At 36.4% G+C, this 17,321-nt stretch overlaps 1 protein-coding gene across 12 annotated transcripts in view; it reads right to left on the reverse strand.

The window, feature by feature from the left end:
* Positions 1-548: 548 nt before the first annotated feature.
* NME8 (NME/NM23 family member 8) overlaps positions 549-17,321 on the reverse strand; it is a 52,250-nt gene continuing 35,477 nt past the window's right edge. For 6 of the 12 annotated variants that reach the window (XM_054559293.1, XM_054559299.1, XM_054559297.1 and 3 more), the window contains 6 exons: positions 16,553-16,697; positions 15,748-15,855; positions 12,571-12,722; positions 6,364-6,508; positions 3,855-4,092; positions 549-711 (listed from right to left, as the gene is read on the reverse strand). In XM_054559293.1, coding sequence (XP_054415268.1) covers positions 3,870-4,092; positions 6,364-6,508; positions 12,571-12,722; positions 15,748-15,855; positions 16,553-16,697 — 773 coding nt within the window. In that variant the 3' untranslated portion in view covers positions 549-711; positions 3,855-3,869. The other 6 variants (XM_054559291.1, XM_054559295.1, XM_054559294.2 and 3 more) reach the window with 2 other exon arrangements.

A 17,321-nucleotide genomic window follows, 5' to 3' on the forward strand; every position in this document is an offset into this window, starting at 1 on the left:
AAGAAGTTAGATTGAAAAGTTAATCATTCAGCAACATTATTCTCACTCATGTGCAATCTAATATTTTTCCTGAGTGGAATGAAAAGGAGGGTGTCACGGCTAACATGCTGGGAACAACACATTACTCTGGCTATGGGCTGAAGAGCATACCACTGCAGAAAACATCATTCAGAGTACATCGTGAGAGAGGAAAAGAAACAAAAAGAAAAACAAAATTGGCTTAGTACCTTCTTGCATTATCTTACCATCAGGGAATTAGGTACACTGCCTGGACTGCTGGACTGTACTATAGTTTGCAAACTATATAAATCTACATGTCATCCTTTTCCTCATTTTCTGCAAGGAAATTTGGAGTCAAAACTTTGACCAATTTTAAATATACATTAGGCAGTATGCATTTGTATTTAACTCCACTCCTGGCTTTACTTGATCTTGCCTACTCTCTTCCCCCCCACATTCCATGTTCCTCCCTCAATTATCTCGTATATTGTGTGCATTTATATACCTTAAATCTTTTCTGGAAGATCGGGTAAAAAGAAACATTAAGATTTGTTTCGGGAATACATTTTTATTGTTATTATGCATAGCCATTCATTTTTGTATCTTGAGGTGAATTTTCCTCCAAAGCATGTTTTTCTTATTATTCCTCCCAGGAAGCTGTGCCAAATGGTTGTATATTGATGTGAACTTATGTATTATCTTCTCAAAGTTCTAGGAAAGAAAGAATGCACTTAATAAAATAAATGACAATGCTGTACACTAATCTTTAAGCAGTTATCAGTTTCCATATTGAAGTTTTGCACATAAATCACAGAGCTGGGAGATGGGCCTTAACCTTTACCTATGGACAGCTTGACTGAGCAAGTAGTCATCAAACATTTACAGAGCAATGAGTTAATGAACAAACATTTGTGGCAGGGTTAAAAATACTAACTTGTGAGTAAGCTTTCTACCCAACCCGTTCAAGGATTCAGAATTACTGGTTAAACCAAAAGTTAGGAAGAGAATTGGGAGGGGCTGAGAAAAATACCAGGACTGATTGTGCAGCTCATTCTGAACATGATGGACAGGCTGGAGTGTAAAGATGGGGGCTGTGGGGTGGCCTGGGGGAGCAGCTGGGGGTTCAGCAGGACTCTCAGGTCAGAGATGCCCAAGAAAGAGTTTAGGGAGTTTGTTGTTATTGTTATATTTTGTTTGAAACAAAATTTCCTTTATTTACTATCTGTTTAAGAACTTTATTAAAGGCTTACTTTTTTTCTTCAACTTTATTTTAAGTTCAGGGGTACGTGTACAGGATGTGCAGGTTTGTTGCATAGGTAAACGTGTGCCATGGTAGTTTGCTGCACAGATCATCCCATCACCTAGGTATTAAGCCCAGCATCCATTAGCTATTCTTCTTGATGCTCTGCCTCCCTCAGCCCCCACCGACAGGCTCTAGTGTGTGTTGTTCCCCCCCATGTGTCCATGTGTTCTCGTCATTCAGCTCCCACTTATAAGTGAGAACATGCAGTGTTTGGTTTTCTGTTCCTGCATTAGTTTGCTGAGGATAATGGCTTCCAACTCTGTCCATGTCCCTGCAAAGGACATGATCTTATTCCCTTTTATGGCTGCATAGTATTCCATGCCATATATACACCACATTTTCTTCATCCAGTCTATCATTGATGGGCATTTAGACTGATTCCATAACTTTGCTATTGTAAATAGTTCTGCCATGAATATATCCGTGCATGTAACTTTATAATAGAAGGATTTATATTCCTTTGGGTGTATATCCAGTAATGGGATTGCTTAGTCAAATGGTAATTCTGGTTCCAGGTCTTCGAGGAATCAGCACACTATCCTCCACAATGGTTGAACTAATTTACACTCCCACCATAAAGGCTTACTTTTAATTAAGGGTTTCGATGTTAGGATTACATGCATTTTCTTTTAAAAATGTAACAGTGACTTAATTTAGTATCATTTTAGAAGGGGTTTTGAAGAGTTCTCTTGCAAGAGCTTTTTGTGCTTGTCTGAGAAATCATTCTCCCTTATTTCACTATTTTTGTTACTATTTTTTTATCCTGGCAATATGACAGGGGGTGTGTGTATTAAATTTGCCATTGCAACCATTTGAGTGTACAAATCAATGGTATTAATGACATTTACATGATTTGCAAACATCGCCACAAACAATTTCCAAAATATTTTGTCAACTTAAAAAAAAATCTGTACCCATTAAGCAATAACTTACAATTTCACCCTTCCTTCAGCCCCAAGCTATAATTTACTTTTTCTCTCTATAATTGCCTATTCTAGGTACCTCATATAAGTGGTAACATACAATATGTGTTCTTCTGTGTCTATTTCATTTAGCAAAATTTTTTTGAGATTCATCCATGTTGCAGTATGCATCAATACTTTATTCGTTTTTAGTGGCTAAATAATATTCCATTGTATCTTTATACTACACTTTGTTCATTGTTCTGTTAATGGACACTTGGGTGGTTTCTTCCTTTTGGCTATTCTGAATCATTTTTCTATAAACATTACTGTACAAGTATATGTTTGAGTCCCTGTTTTCAGTTCTCTTGGGAATACACCTAGGAATAGAATTGATGGGCTAAATAACGATTCTATGTTTAACCTCTTAAGAAACTGCCAAACGATTATCCAGAAGATGTACCATTTTATATTCCCACCAGCCCAAAGTGACTGTGAGTTTTTCAATCACTGTACACTGTACAATCATTGTACACTGTACACTGAAACTTTGGCCATTCAGGCAATTACTAAAAAGTCAGGAATAATAGATGTCGGTGAGGCTGTGGAGAAATAGTAACACTTTTACACTGTTGGTGGGAATGTAAATTAGTTCAATCATTGTGGAAGACAGTATGGTGATTCCTCAAGGATCTAGAACCAGAGATACCATTTGACTCAGCAATTTCATTACTGGGTATACACCCAAAGGAATAGAAATCATTCTACTATAAAGACACATGCACACATATGTTTATTGCAGCAATATTTGCAATAGCAAAGACACGGAACCAACCCAAATGCCCATCAGGAATAGACTGGATAAAGAAAATGTGGTACATGGAATACTATGCAGCCATCAAAAGGATCATATCCTTTGCAAGGACATGGATGAAACTGGAAGTCACCATCCTCAGCAAACTAACACCGGAACAGAAAACCAAACACTGCATGTTCTCACTCATAAGTGGAAGTCGAACACTGAGAACACATGGACACAGAGAGGGGAACAACACACACCAGGGCCTGGTGGGTGGGTGGGGGGCGAGGGGAAGGATCTTAAAGGACGAGTCAATAGGTGCAGCAAACCACTATGGCACACACATACCTATGTAACAAACCTGCACGTTACGCACATGTATCCCATTTTTTTGTCTTGTTTTGTTTTGTTTGGTGTTTTTGTTTTTGTTTTTTAGAACACATAACAATAAAAACAAAGAAACTTTGGCCATTCAAAGCGGAGAAGTGGAAAGGAGTTAAGTAGAGGGACTGCATGAGGCTTTTTATATCATGGTAGATGACACCACAGCTCAAGACCAAGGTGTGTGAACCAATGGGTGCATTGCTTGCCCTGTTGTCTCCATCCCTGCAGCCTGGATGCAGCATCCTCAGCCTGGTTACAAGCAACCAGAATCCCCAGGTCATCAGCATCTACAAGGCTCAGCTTTGAGGCTGTGCGGCTACTATGCAATAGAACAGTGTGTCTCACAGGAAATAAAGTTTGATTCAGGAATTTAGGAAAAGTTCTTCTCTTTTTAGGACAGGTTTGTCCTAGCCTCAGTCACTGAAACAAGCAAATAAAATAAAATAATAATTAAACAGGTACGTACTTCACAGTATACACTTTAGTTTTCCTCAGGATTCTCAAAGAGTCTATTAACAACCTCTTTTGCTTCATAGGCATCAGATGCTCCATGGACAATGTTTTTCAACTTACTTATTCCAAACCGGGCTCGGATGGAGTCAGGGGAAAGTACTTTTGCTTCCTCTGGGTCTGTTGGGCCCATCAATCGTCTCCATTCTGCAACAGCATTCCACTTGGTCAGAATCATGACCATAGATGGACCCCTGCAAATAATGGTGCTTTCAGAAGACCCAGTCTACTGAAAACTGTTGACACTGCAAACAAGGCTAAAGACAGAACACTGCAGCCTGGGCCAGGGAGCTCCTCTTTATTCTTTGTCCTTATCAGTGCAATCATGTACTTTCTTTTTTTTCATTTCTCCCTCTTCTAATAGGTTTATATGCTAGGTGAGTGCTATAATTTAATCCTAGAGAATATTTGTCAATAAAGTCTTATTATATTGCTACCTTGAGGTCTGTAAATAGAGACATTGTCATGGATTCAGGTCTTGTTGCTTTATGGTTGTCCTGTAGCCTCTAACCCCTTCAGAGATTGCCTCCAGTTAAGACCGCTACCTTGCTCAGGCCACCCTCATTGCCAGGACGGCCTACTTCAAGTAACTGAGTGATGTGAGCATACAACAGCCTGGTCATCTCAGCCAATACTGGACAACTCTGATAGACCAATCTAGCTGTGGTTAGCAGAAGCTGTTGTATGGTCTGTGCTACATCTTGACTTGCTGTCATCCCCATCCTGCTTCCTTGCCATGTCTTCCTCGTGGAATCCTTACTCAATAGCCTGAACAAGAAACTCTTCCAGCTTCCCAGAAAATGCAACCTGCAATAAGTATGAAAGTTAGTTTTCTAAGCTGTCATTGTGCGGTCCTAGGCTTCTGCTTATTATTTATATCTAAATAGCACATATATTCCATTAAATTTTGTTAACTTTATAAATTCTGCCTTCCTAAACTCATTGACACGTGGTCAGGAACTGAAAAAAGGGAAGATGTGCAATTAAAGAGGTTTCTTATAAGTATTTCATACACTCGTGTGTGTGTGTGCATGTGTGTGTGTATATACAGTCATGTACCTCTTAATAATGCAGATACATTCTGAGAAATGTGACATTAGGTTATTTCATTGTAGTGCAAACATCCTAGAATCTACTTACAGAAACCTAGATAGAATAGCCTCTTACACACCTATGCTATCTGGTTTAGCCTATGGCTCCTGGGCTATAAACCTGTATAGCATGTTACTATACTGAATACCGTAGACAACTGTAACACAGTGTTATTTGTGTATCTAAACATATATGAACAGAAATGGTAATGCACTGCATTACAATGATCATGATGTCACTAAGGCAATAGGAATTTTTCAGCTCCATTATAATCTTATGGGACTGCCGCTGTACATTAATTCATTATTGACTGAAATATTGTATTGCAAAGCAAGACTATATAGAAAATCTTTGATGTTTAATATATATAAAACAGAAAAGACATTTAACTCATAGTAAATCAATAATGATGTTCACATAATTATGAACTCTGTGTAAAAGAGAGTTTTGGAAAGCAGCAGTTAAAAGCAGAGACTCCCTGGGTTCAGGACTCCCGAAACACTAGTTTTGTGACTGTGGACAACTTCTAGCCCTAGGCCTACGTTCTCTCAAAATCAAAGTGGAAATTCTAGTAAAACTACTTCATAGAGTTATTATTATAAGAGTCAAATGAAATAAAGTGTGTACAGCTCATCACAAGGCCTGGAATTAAGGAAACAATAAATGTTAGCCTTTAATTTCTATGCAGTGGTTATAAAAGTATGTGTTGTCAGGAACAGATGTATCATGTAGAAGGAGTTTTAAAAGAGTGTATTTCTTATAGTAATATTTATCTTATTATGTATACACAGTTTTACAAGGTATCAACACATGTAAAAAAACGATGTGAATAATCATAGCTAACATTTATCAAGTGTTTAATATCTGTCATGAACTGTTTTAGGTACTTTCAACACATCAATTATGTAGCCCTCCCAACAAGCCTATTAGATAGATACTATTATTATTACCATTCAACAGATAAGGAAACTCAGGCAACAATTAAGTATGTTGGCAAAGCAGCGGTTTGAACTGAGGCAGCCTCTATATCTAATGTGAATACCTAGAGAAACAAGAAGGAAGGAAGGAAAAGAAAGGAAAAGAAAGGAAAGGGAAGGGAAGGGAAGGGAGGGGAAGGGAAGGGAAGGGAGAAAGGAAAGTAGGGAGGAAGAAAATATGAAAGAAAGGGAGCGAGGAGAGAGAAGGAGAGAGAGAAAAGAAGATAGAGAGGGAGGTAAGGAAATAGAAAAAAGGTGAACCATGAATGTTAGCAGAATGTCTTTTCATGAATGAGATTAGATGAAATGTTTTAATTAATTTTTGCATTTTTCAAAGTTTCTATAATGCACATTTACCACTTTTATAATGCAAATAATTATGTATCAGAAACTTACTCAGATAACATTTCCAATACATCTTTATAAAAGTCTTTTCCTGTTATTTTTGGATAAATTTTCTCTATTTGCTCAGGAGTTAGGAACATTTTCTTCACCTGTGTCAGATCAAATCCAGCTTCCTTAGCCATCTTCAGGATCTGCTCTAAGAAAAACAGATATTTGATAATATTGCAGATTGCTTCACATTTCCTCCATACTCGAGTAGACTGAAATAACTAAGGAAAACGAGAGTTTAACTTGCATATTGTGGTTTAACATGGCAAAACTCTGCCAAACTAAATTAAAATTCCAAAGCACCGAACTGACATTCAGAACTTCAGTATGTTAATGTAGATTTTCAGTCTCTGAGGCTCACCTTTCCAGAAACCACCTGAAACACCTAGTAGGCCACAAGAGTAGACAGGGAAGGGACCTGCTCTCATGCTAAGAATAAAGATCTATTTTCACCTTCATACTACAAATGCCAAGGAATTTCTTGCTAGATATGGATTGAAGGATAAAGCCAATCTGAACTCTTCTCCCTGAAGAATCAGAGTACCATCGAGGGAATTAAACAAAGCAAATGTTGTCAAAATCTCACCAACAGCCTAAGTTTTGAGGGCTACATTCTAGAGGCAAAGGTGAACCAGCTAAGAAACTGGGAGCTTTCTGGTAAAACGGCCTCTTCTTTGCTCCAGATTAAAAGCACATAGAGTGGTCTGGGAGCTAAAGGCAATATGATTATAACCAACAGACAGCCTGGAGAAGGCTGGACCTCTCCTGCTGGAAGGGAAGTCGCCAGGATCTGCCCTAAGACAGGCACTGCAGAAATGAAAGGGAAGAAAACATAAACCTTTCCTCAGAGACTAACTGTCTCAACAGAGAGCAAGGCCTATAAAGATATCATGAGAAAGTGATCATTATTGTAGAGTAATATATAAGGTCCCCAGAACCACAGGTGAGAAAACAATTAACTTTCTCTGGAGAGGTCAGGGATGACTTCACAGAGACACTGACCTTTGTCTTAAGCATGGAAAAAATAAGGTGTGATCACCAAGTGGACAAGTAGGGAAAGGACATTGCAGCCAGAGTGAGTATTGTATGCCAAGTGCAGAGGGCAGGAAGAAGTGACTGGGTGAAAATGTACTGGAGATGAAGTTGGCCAAGTAAGCAGAAGAAGGATTATCAAGAGCTATGCCCTGTGAAGAAATCTGGACTTTCCTCTAAAAACAACAAGGAACATTTAAAGCATTCTAAGCAAGAACATATTCAGATCTGTGCTCTAAAACGATAATTTCCTTTGCACCATGAAGAATGAATTAGGGTAGGAGTGGGTGATTGTGGCATTGCAAGCAAGGTATTTGAAGACTAATGCAGTTTTTGGAAATCAATACTTCCTGGTAAAAGGAGGCACCTTGGAAAAGAAAAGTCTCTTACAGTTCTTAGATAAAGACAGCAAGTGGCTCAGGTTAACGTTCAAGATAAACAGAGAGTACTGTAGGTAGTGAGACAGATTCACCCCCTGCAAAGGCCCTACCTATTAAGAAACTACCTAATTATATTCATACAAAACCAAGAGAAAATCTGAGCTGAGAAATGAAATGAGCTAACCCAAACCCTTATTAATCTTTACTGAACCATTATAAAAGATAAAATTAAAATTACTATGCTAATTAAAAAATTTATTCCCCTGTTAAAGAAATAAATAAAAGAAAGAGAAAGAGGAAGGGAAGGAGGAAGAAAGAAAGCCAGCAGAAGGATGGCAAATACCCCCCAAACTGTAACACAACACCCTAATGTGAATTAAACAGTTTGAACATTAAAAAAATCATAAATCATAAATCAAAACTTCAAACTCAAAACTAGAAATGGCCAAGCAATAAGTAGATGTGAAATAAAAGCTGCACTCACAAAAGACAAAGATAAAATAACAGAAATAAACTAGGTGTCTAATGTAACTTAAAATACAGAGAAGGACATAGAGAACAGAAGTAAAAATAGCCAAGTAAAGGAAAGCAAAATAAAGAAAGAGAAGTCAATAGGGAAAGTGATAGATACAGAAGTTAGGCAAAGATAAGCATGTCTACACGTGTGTGTATGTAGGTGTGTGTGTATGTAGGTGTGTGTGTGTACATATCTGTGTATATATATAATTAAATAATATATATTACTATATTTATTTAAGAAATTTGACTTCATCATACCAAAAGAGAATATTTTTAACTAAAAATTGAGTAAGTCAATCTAAATACTCAGAAACTTCAAAAGAATCCCCTGTTAGTTCCAGTTGGTGAAATCCCTAAAGAAAAAACAAAAGAACAATGGAACAGAACTAATATTTAAAACTATAAGGCAGGAAAACCATCTTGAAATAAGAGAAGATAAGAATCTAGACATTGGAAAAGACTAACATGCATCTGGAAAAAGAAACCAAGAGTGGTCATATCTCAGACATATGTTAGTAAAACTACTAGACTTGAGAAACAAACAAAAATTAACCCTTTCTTCTGGCAAAACACCATATTACTTACAATGAAACAAAAGTCAATATGGCACCAGGTTTCTTGAAAGAAATGCAGGAAACAAGAATAGAGATACCCTGTCAAGAAACTCCAAGAAAAAAAATGTGAGCCTAGGATTATTTCTATCAGCATATATGTAAATAATATATTTTCTGACAAAGTACATTTAACATCTAACACAAGTTCAAAAAATATGAGAATAGCTCAAGAAATGAGAAAGTAGATTAAGTACCTAATTTTCACAAAGGTAATAGGATATCATTTAAAGCAGAGAAAACAAATAATAGGCACTCAGTCAAGAAGAGTGAACTTTCAAGCCTATCCATCCCACCTTTTTTTGTTGTTGTTGTGTTTTGTTTTAGGCTTTTAGCAGCCCAAAGTCATGGTTTTTAGTTTCTGTCTCTAGTGATAACCAGAAAAGAAGGATGAGGAAGGGGCTTTACTGGCCCAATCAGAAACAGAAACTAAGAACCCATGACTATATTCTTTCCCTTGGACAACCCTGATACATATTGCAATAAAAATGGCTTCCAGAACAAATAAATTTCTCAAACACAAAAGAAAATGTAAAAGACCACACAGAGAAGAACAACAGTAATGAAAAATAGAATGTAAAGTAAATATAACTTAAAATAATATGTTTGAAACTAAACATATTATTAACATAAAATAAACATATTATGTAAGTTTATCTCATCTACTAAATTTTTTTCCTGTAAGACCTAAAACAACAAAACTACTAGAAGAAAATATAGGTGAAATGCTTCATAGCATTGGTCTCTGCAGTGATTTTTTTTGGGTAAGACCTCAAAAGCACAGGCAACAAAAGCAAAACTAGACAAATGGGATTATATCAAACTAAATTCTACATAGTGAAGAAAAAATCAACAGAGTGAAGAGAAAACCTACAGAATTCAAGAAAATATTTTCAAGCTATGCATCTGACAAAAGGTTAATATACAGCGTATATAAGGAACTAAACTCAATAGCAAACAAACAAAAACCCCAAAAAAGGATTCTGGTTTAAAAATGGGTAAAAACCTGAATGGACATTTCTCAAAAGATATTTGTTGAACATACAATGACCAACAGATACATGAAAAAAGGCTCAACATCTCTTAAAAAATTAAAAATAGAACTACCATATATGATCCAGCAATCCCACTATGGGTATATATCCAAAGGAAATAAAATCAGTACATTGAAGAAATATCTGTACTCACATGTTTATTGCAGCATTATCCACAATAGCCAAGATTTGGAATCAACCTAAATAAAATCAACCTATTTATTATCAATAAAAATTGATGGATGAATGGATAATGAAAGTGTGATGTATATACATTATGGAATATTATTCAGCTATAAAAAGTAATGAAATCCTGTCATTTGTGGCAACATAGAAGAACCTAGAGGACATTATCTTAAGTGAAATAAGCCAGGCACAGAAAAGATAAATACTGCATGATCTCACTCATATGTGGAACCTAAAGAAGTTGATCTCCTAGAAGTAGAGAGCAGAATGGTGCTTACTAGAAGAGGGGAGGGTATGGGGGAGGGAGAAATAGGGAGAGATAAGTCTATGGGTATAAGTTCTGGTGTTCTACTGCATAGTAGGATAACTATAGTTAATAATATTGCATTGTATATTTCAAAATAGGTAGAAGAGGAGATTTTGAATGTTCTCACCACAAAGAAATGATAAAGTTATGAGGTAATGGGTATACTATATACCCTGATTTGATTATTACATAAGGTGTACATGTATCAAAACATCATAATATATCCCATGAATATGGACAATTTTGTTTCAATTTAAAAAATTAAAAATACATGAGTTGTGTACTGTTTTATTACAGTGAATCTGGCTGTTTAACATATATTTTGAGAGAAAGTCATGAATACAAATCTGCCTTTATGGATTTTATGTATGAGACAAGCCTAAAAAAAGTGATTCAAAAAGGCTAAAAATAAATAAATAGGCAAAAATGTACAAGGCAAATGCAAATAATAAGAAAGCAGGGTGTGTGGTCTTGATAGCAAACAATACAGAATTCAGGCCCCAAGGCATTAAATGAGACAAATAAGAACATTGTGTAATGCTAAAAACTAAATTTACCATGAATAATAGTTTTAAATATCTATGTATCAAATAACATGGCCACCACCATTATAAATCAGAAAATACAGGAAATATAGCCAACAATATACTGAAAACAGGTGACTCACACCTCTAGTTTCTGACAGATCCCCCAAATTCAAGACAGATCAAGTTGGGAAAAAATAAATCAAGATGAATCAAACTGTAAGGCTGGTTTTATCTTATATTCAAACTTTTCACCATGACACTAGTGATAATATTTTTTCTCCTCATACACGTAGAATCTTCACAAAAGTTCGCCATATGGTAGTTTGGCAATACCATGATAATTTCAAAAAATGCAAGCTTTTTCTTCTACTAGAATTTTAAAAAAATCTCTTTAAAAATAATTTATTTGTTGAATAACTCAAAGGCCTAAGGGAAAATACAAACCAAAATTACAAAATTTCTATAATTAATTATCAATAATCAATAATGATAATGAAAACACTATGCATTAGACCCTGTGGGCTATAATTAATGCAGTAATCAAAGGAAAATGTATAACCTTAAAAATTCTTATCAATAAAAATTAAAAGTTGAAAATAAATAAACTTAATATTCGACTCAAAAAGCTAGAAGAAGAACATAAGAAAAAACTGCTAGAAAATGGAAGGAAGAAAATTATGAAGATAAAACCAAAAATAGTAGTTAGAAAAGAGAAAAACATAGAACTCATGAATAAATTAAATTTTTATTGTTTGAAAGAGAATGAAATAAGAAATGGTAAAGTAGAAATAATCACTGAAATGGAGGAAATATAATAATGATAAGAAATTACAAATTACATAGCTGGAATAGATAACTTCCTAGGAAAATATAATTTAACTATATTTACTCAAAGGATGATAGAAAACTTAAATAGAGCAATTTCCACAAAAGAAACAGAGAAAGCAATCAAATAATTATCCCACTAAAAAACAGCAGACCCAGATATTTTCACAGGAAAATTATACCAGACCTCCAAATACCAATCTCAGTGCTGCTTACGCTCTTTTGGAGCACTGAAAAATATGTTCACATTCTTTATGAAGTATTCCATTGATTTCTAAACCCGATAGATATCAAATCAAAAAAATGGAAAGCAGAGATCAATCTCACTTTTAAGTCTCAATACAAAAAAAAAACAAGTAAAATATAAGCAAATAGTATCCAATAGCATATCTAAAAATGCATCATAACTAAGCAACATCTATACAGGAATGGAAGGATATAGTTCAATTTTTGAAATATCATTAACATGATATTCCGTACTAATATATCCATGGAAAAAACAACTCATCATTTTCATAAATTCTGAAAAGGACTTCAGCAAAATTCAATATCATTTCTGATTAAGAGAAAGACAAAGAGAAGGATGAGGGAGGGAGAGATGAGACAGATAGCAAGAGAAAATATGACAAAGTTAATTGTTGAATCTAAATGAAGGATGGGAGTATTCATCGCAACTTTTCTTTTTTTGAATTTTCTGTTTCCTGTTTTGCTTTTCTGCTTGTAAATTTTTTAAATGTTCACAAAATTTGGAGAAAATGTATACACTGACTTTTATTCTTAAATATTTACCTCTTTGTTCACTTGTTGCATGAGGTTTAATCAAGCCTAAAGTGCTTTGAAGAGGAAAGAAATGCTGTATTTCCCTTTCAGCGGTTTCTAATGAATCGCTGCCATACAACTGGTTGACCGGCAAACTGTCCATCGCAAATTGTGCACATAAACTTTGAAAAAGAAGTCAGGTTTAAAAGCTATTAGAACAGAACAGAATAATATAACACAATTTATATAAGTTGTTCAAAAGTTATCAAATAACAGCAAATCATTCCAGATCTTGACACTGTGCAAAAGGAAGTTAAGTACATGGCGGCTTAGGACATGCTACTTCTTTTCAAGGAGGTTAACGGTCATCAGGAAGAAAGGATGTGATCATTTAAATCATCATGACGATGAAAATTGACAGATAACTATGAAAGAGGAATGAATGCCGATACGGTTTGGCTTTGTTCCCACCCAATTCTCATGTTGAATTGTAATCCCCAAAATCCCCACATGTCATGGGCAGGACCTAGTGGGAGCTAACTGAATCATGGGGGCAGCTTCCCCCATGCTGTTCTTGTGCTAGTGAGTGAGTTCTCAGAAGATCTGATGGTTTTACAAGCACCTGGTATTACAAGCCCTGCTGGCACTCATTCTCTCTCCTGCCACCCTGTGAAGAGGTACCTTCTGCCATGATTATAAGTTTCCTGAGGCTTCCCCAGCCATGCGGAACTGTGAGTCAATTAAACCTCTTTTCTTTATAAATTACCCAGTCTCGGGCATTTCTTCATTGCAGCATGAGAACGGACTGATATAGATGCCCTGTGCAGTGAAAAAGCTCAGAGGGTAGAATCCTTGTTGCATTACTTGCTAGCTGTGTGATATTAGGGAGCTGCTTAACTTCTCTGTGCTTTAGTTGTCTCAAATATAAATATGACAATAAAACCTGTTTGAGAAGGTGATTTTGCAGATGCAATCAGATGATGCCTTTGAAATATATGGTGTGTGTATTGAACTCCAAATAAATTTTCTTCTGTGGCTTTCACCATGTGATAATGCTTCACGTTATCAAGCATTACATGGCATTTGACTCTAGACCAAAGATACAAAATTATAAACATTAAATCCAGAAGATACTGTAAGGGAACCCTCCAGGTGAGCAACAACAGCAATAAAAGAGAAGTAGACAGGACAGCTTTGTGGGAAGAGGCAGGAGTGATGCTGATAATACCAGACCATCCACATTAGATTAGACAGTTTATTGTTATGCTTTCTTTCCTATAAATAAGCATGCATCTCTTGAATCAGTTGTTGCTCTTTGGTATTTTTTCAGTTGTCCTTTTTATCTGTTTTTCTATCTATCTATGCATATTTCAGTAGCAAATAATGCTCACTGCCCATTTCACTTTTTTCTCTTTAAACAGTCCAGGGCAGTCAACCCAACAAATTCCAGCTATGGTGAATAATGTTCCTTCCTGCTAACACTGATGTGGATTCTTGACATCACTGGAAACTTGGTTTTCTGTCCCCAGCTTCAAGATCCTCTTCTTTTCTCTCTGGTCTCAATGACTCATTCAGGTTTTTGTTTGTTTGTTTTTGTTTTTTTGCCTTATCACCTTGGCCTTTCCATTCTGCCCTTGGCTGTTCCCACACCTCTAATTTGGAGATACTTTCAGCCCTAGTCCCTTGGACTCTGTGATTGCCAGGGGTGAGGGATTTGCACAATGATTGAATGAAACAGCCTGAGCCATCCTGAGCACTTACTCTACTCAATGCAGAGCATTCTCCCAACCCGTTATGCTGTGAAACATGATTATTGGAAAATGTCGGGGGAGGAATAGTGAGATAGAGGGAGTAACAGGTAACAGTCAGGGGTTGCTGTGCTTCTCTTCTATGCAAATTATCATATTTTGGGTAAAACAATGCCAGCATAGAATCTGATATTCAGGCACAGGAAAGGGGTGAAGTTCCATTTAAAGAGTTATTCCTAAAGCAACCGTAAGTGCTGGGTGGAGCCAAGGAAAGCGGAAAAGTGGGGATCAATTAGAAATAAAGGTCAAGATTAATTGTGAACCTGTGGAAATTTTCAGTATGATAGTGGGGTGGAGATGGGGCAGTAACTGAGAGCCTCCACACTTGGTGCCACAGTGTCTAGACCAGTGTGCTTACAGGCACAGGCCTTGTGTTGATAGCAATCCCTTTCTCTGGTAGCATGCATTGCATTCTATGCCACATTTTATTAAATGATTCCATGGCACTCTGCTCACACCACTTGCAGAGGTTCTATGCTTATCCTTCACAGTCATTAGCACATAAGCAAAGACATAATTGAGTAGGGCTAACTAAGGGGCAATACATGTTAATGCAACACAAGTCAGATTTAAGTATATCCTACCCAAAAGAAAGCACTTCAGCTTTCATGTAAGTGAGGCTTCATAACTATTGTGATTTATTGTGTCAACATGTATGTCAGATTTGCAGTGCCTTAAAGAGCATCTATATTCTTGCACACTTGAAGGGGGTATGAGGGGTGTCCTTTCTTCCTTTGAATTGAATCCTACCCTTAAATCAGCATGAAGAATTCAAGGGAATTGAAATTCAATTTGTTTCCATCAGCTTCGTGCCAAATATGGAGATGCATGAGAAACTATTTCTATCCTGCAGATGATATTAAGCCTAGCAGGTAAGCTCAGAAAATATCCAAAGAGTTCCCCCTATGTACCAGGTAATATGCCAGGGGTCAAGTTGATTACAAATTTAGCTGATATCTAAGATTAATCAGTAAGCTAAGTCAATAAATGTTCCCACTAAATTGTAGAGTACATACTCAATTAGTCATCATTGTCTTAACACTCATGATCAGTTAACGAAGCTACAGCTGCCACCACAACCGTCTCAAAGGAATTTCTCCTAAATAGCGGGTGGGGTGGATATTTCTCCCAAGAGATGACCTGTTGACTGAAATATACACCTCTTAGCTCCCAGCCCTAAGCCTAGCATCTCACAATGGTCTCTTGCAAATCCTTGGCCATCCTCAGGCTGGCACTGGGCTGGACCTCCAGTCGTAAGCGGTCCACTCCTTCCCCAGGAAAGGCAGCTTTCCTGAGAGGCTCCCTTGGATTAGAGCTGTGGTTCCAATACTCTACATCTAAAAAGGTGTTTAAAATGGAGCCCATGAAAACAGCTAGGGACCCATGGTATGAATCCTACCTCTCTGGAAAATATTCAATGGCTTCTTCAACAGTTCTTGGTCCCAGTAATTGTTTCCAATATTGCAAGCCATTGTCTCTCAATAAAACAAGGGCTAGAGATGGACCACTATTAGAAAAGAAAACAAAGAAGAGGTAATAAGAAGTGTAGCTCAGTAGCTAATTAAGTATAGGCAATACAAATGCATATTGTTAAATATATCAAAAATATGTAACATGTAAAATAATCTTTTAACAGAGGTCTGTAATTTTTTTCCATTGATATGTTTTCAAGAGCATATCTATAAAAGAATAGAAGCAGAGAAAGGAAGGGAAGGGGAGTGCCATGATTCTTGTAGATGTTTCTTTCATTGTTTCCATGGTCCTGCTGGTTTATATGCCCCTGCAGGATTTCGGCCTCAATTGCTATTTCAGTTATTCTTCTAGAAAGAAACCCAGTACATTTCTAGCAACTCATTCTTTCCTAGAACTAGTTAACTATAAGATTACAAAAGCTCTTGAGAGTCAGTCAGTTCTCTGCTTAAACTTGACAGTATTGTACACCCTGGACTTCTGGTGTTCAACTCAGCCGGACTCCAGTAACTTCCTCTGAGATCTTCCTACTATTCCAGTAACATTCCAGGAAGACTAGAGAAGACAGGCAGGTGAGCAGAGGATTGGGATGGGAGCAGGACTGGTAGAGAAGTAAACTCAGAACATGTTTACAGACTTGAGGAGTTTGGCAGCTTAAATAGAAACGAGACTTAAGAGAAAGTTTACATGATTCAAAAATAAATCAGACTGAATTTTCTCAACCTGAATTCTACCTGGTCATGTTTTCTATAAGTTTATTAAAATAGTCTTCATTTTCATATTCCTTGCACAGTGCTTGTGCTTCTTTTTCTGATAATACTACTTGTCTTTGCTCCAGTATTTTGAAGTCTTCATCTTTAATAATATGCAAAACATCATCTAAATAAAAACAGTTACATAATAAGTTTTAAACTGGTAGATTACTGGTTATGTACACAATACATAATATACTATCATGAGGGCATACAATGCACTTCATTCTCGTACGAAATTTTGAAAGTTTGCAGAAATACCTTCTTAGGTTTTAATTTAAGGTGAACAGTATCTCTTAACATCTCATTATGATGCTATTTCCAATTTTTCTTCATATAGGAATCATGCATGCACACACATACACATATACAACACACACACACACACACACACACACACACACACATAGGTATCTCATTAAATCTTTTTCTTGGGTGTATGCATGTGAATGTGAGTGATTGTGTGTGTGTATGTGTGTATGTGTGTGTAGATAGTAACCTAAATAATCAACCAACACAATTATGGAAGTCATTATAAATAATTTTTATGTTCAATAACCATGATTTGATTTATCCCATTTGGGGATAAACAAGGTGATTGAATACCTGAAGATATTTCTCAACCTTCTCTCTTGCCTACTTCCCACTACAGAAGCCTAGAAAATCCAATACTCACACCTCCATCCTTCCTTACAGATAGTGTGGCAGTGTGATCCAGCTATGGTCAATGATATTTATAGGAAATACACTG

The sequence above is a fragment of the Pongo abelii genome, chromosome 6, assembly GCF_028885655.2.
Source record: "Pongo abelii isolate AG06213 chromosome 6, NHGRI_mPonAbe1-v2.0_pri, whole genome shotgun sequence".
Classification (NCBI taxonomy): Eukaryota; Metazoa; Chordata; class Mammalia; order Primates; family Hominidae; genus Pongo; species Pongo abelii.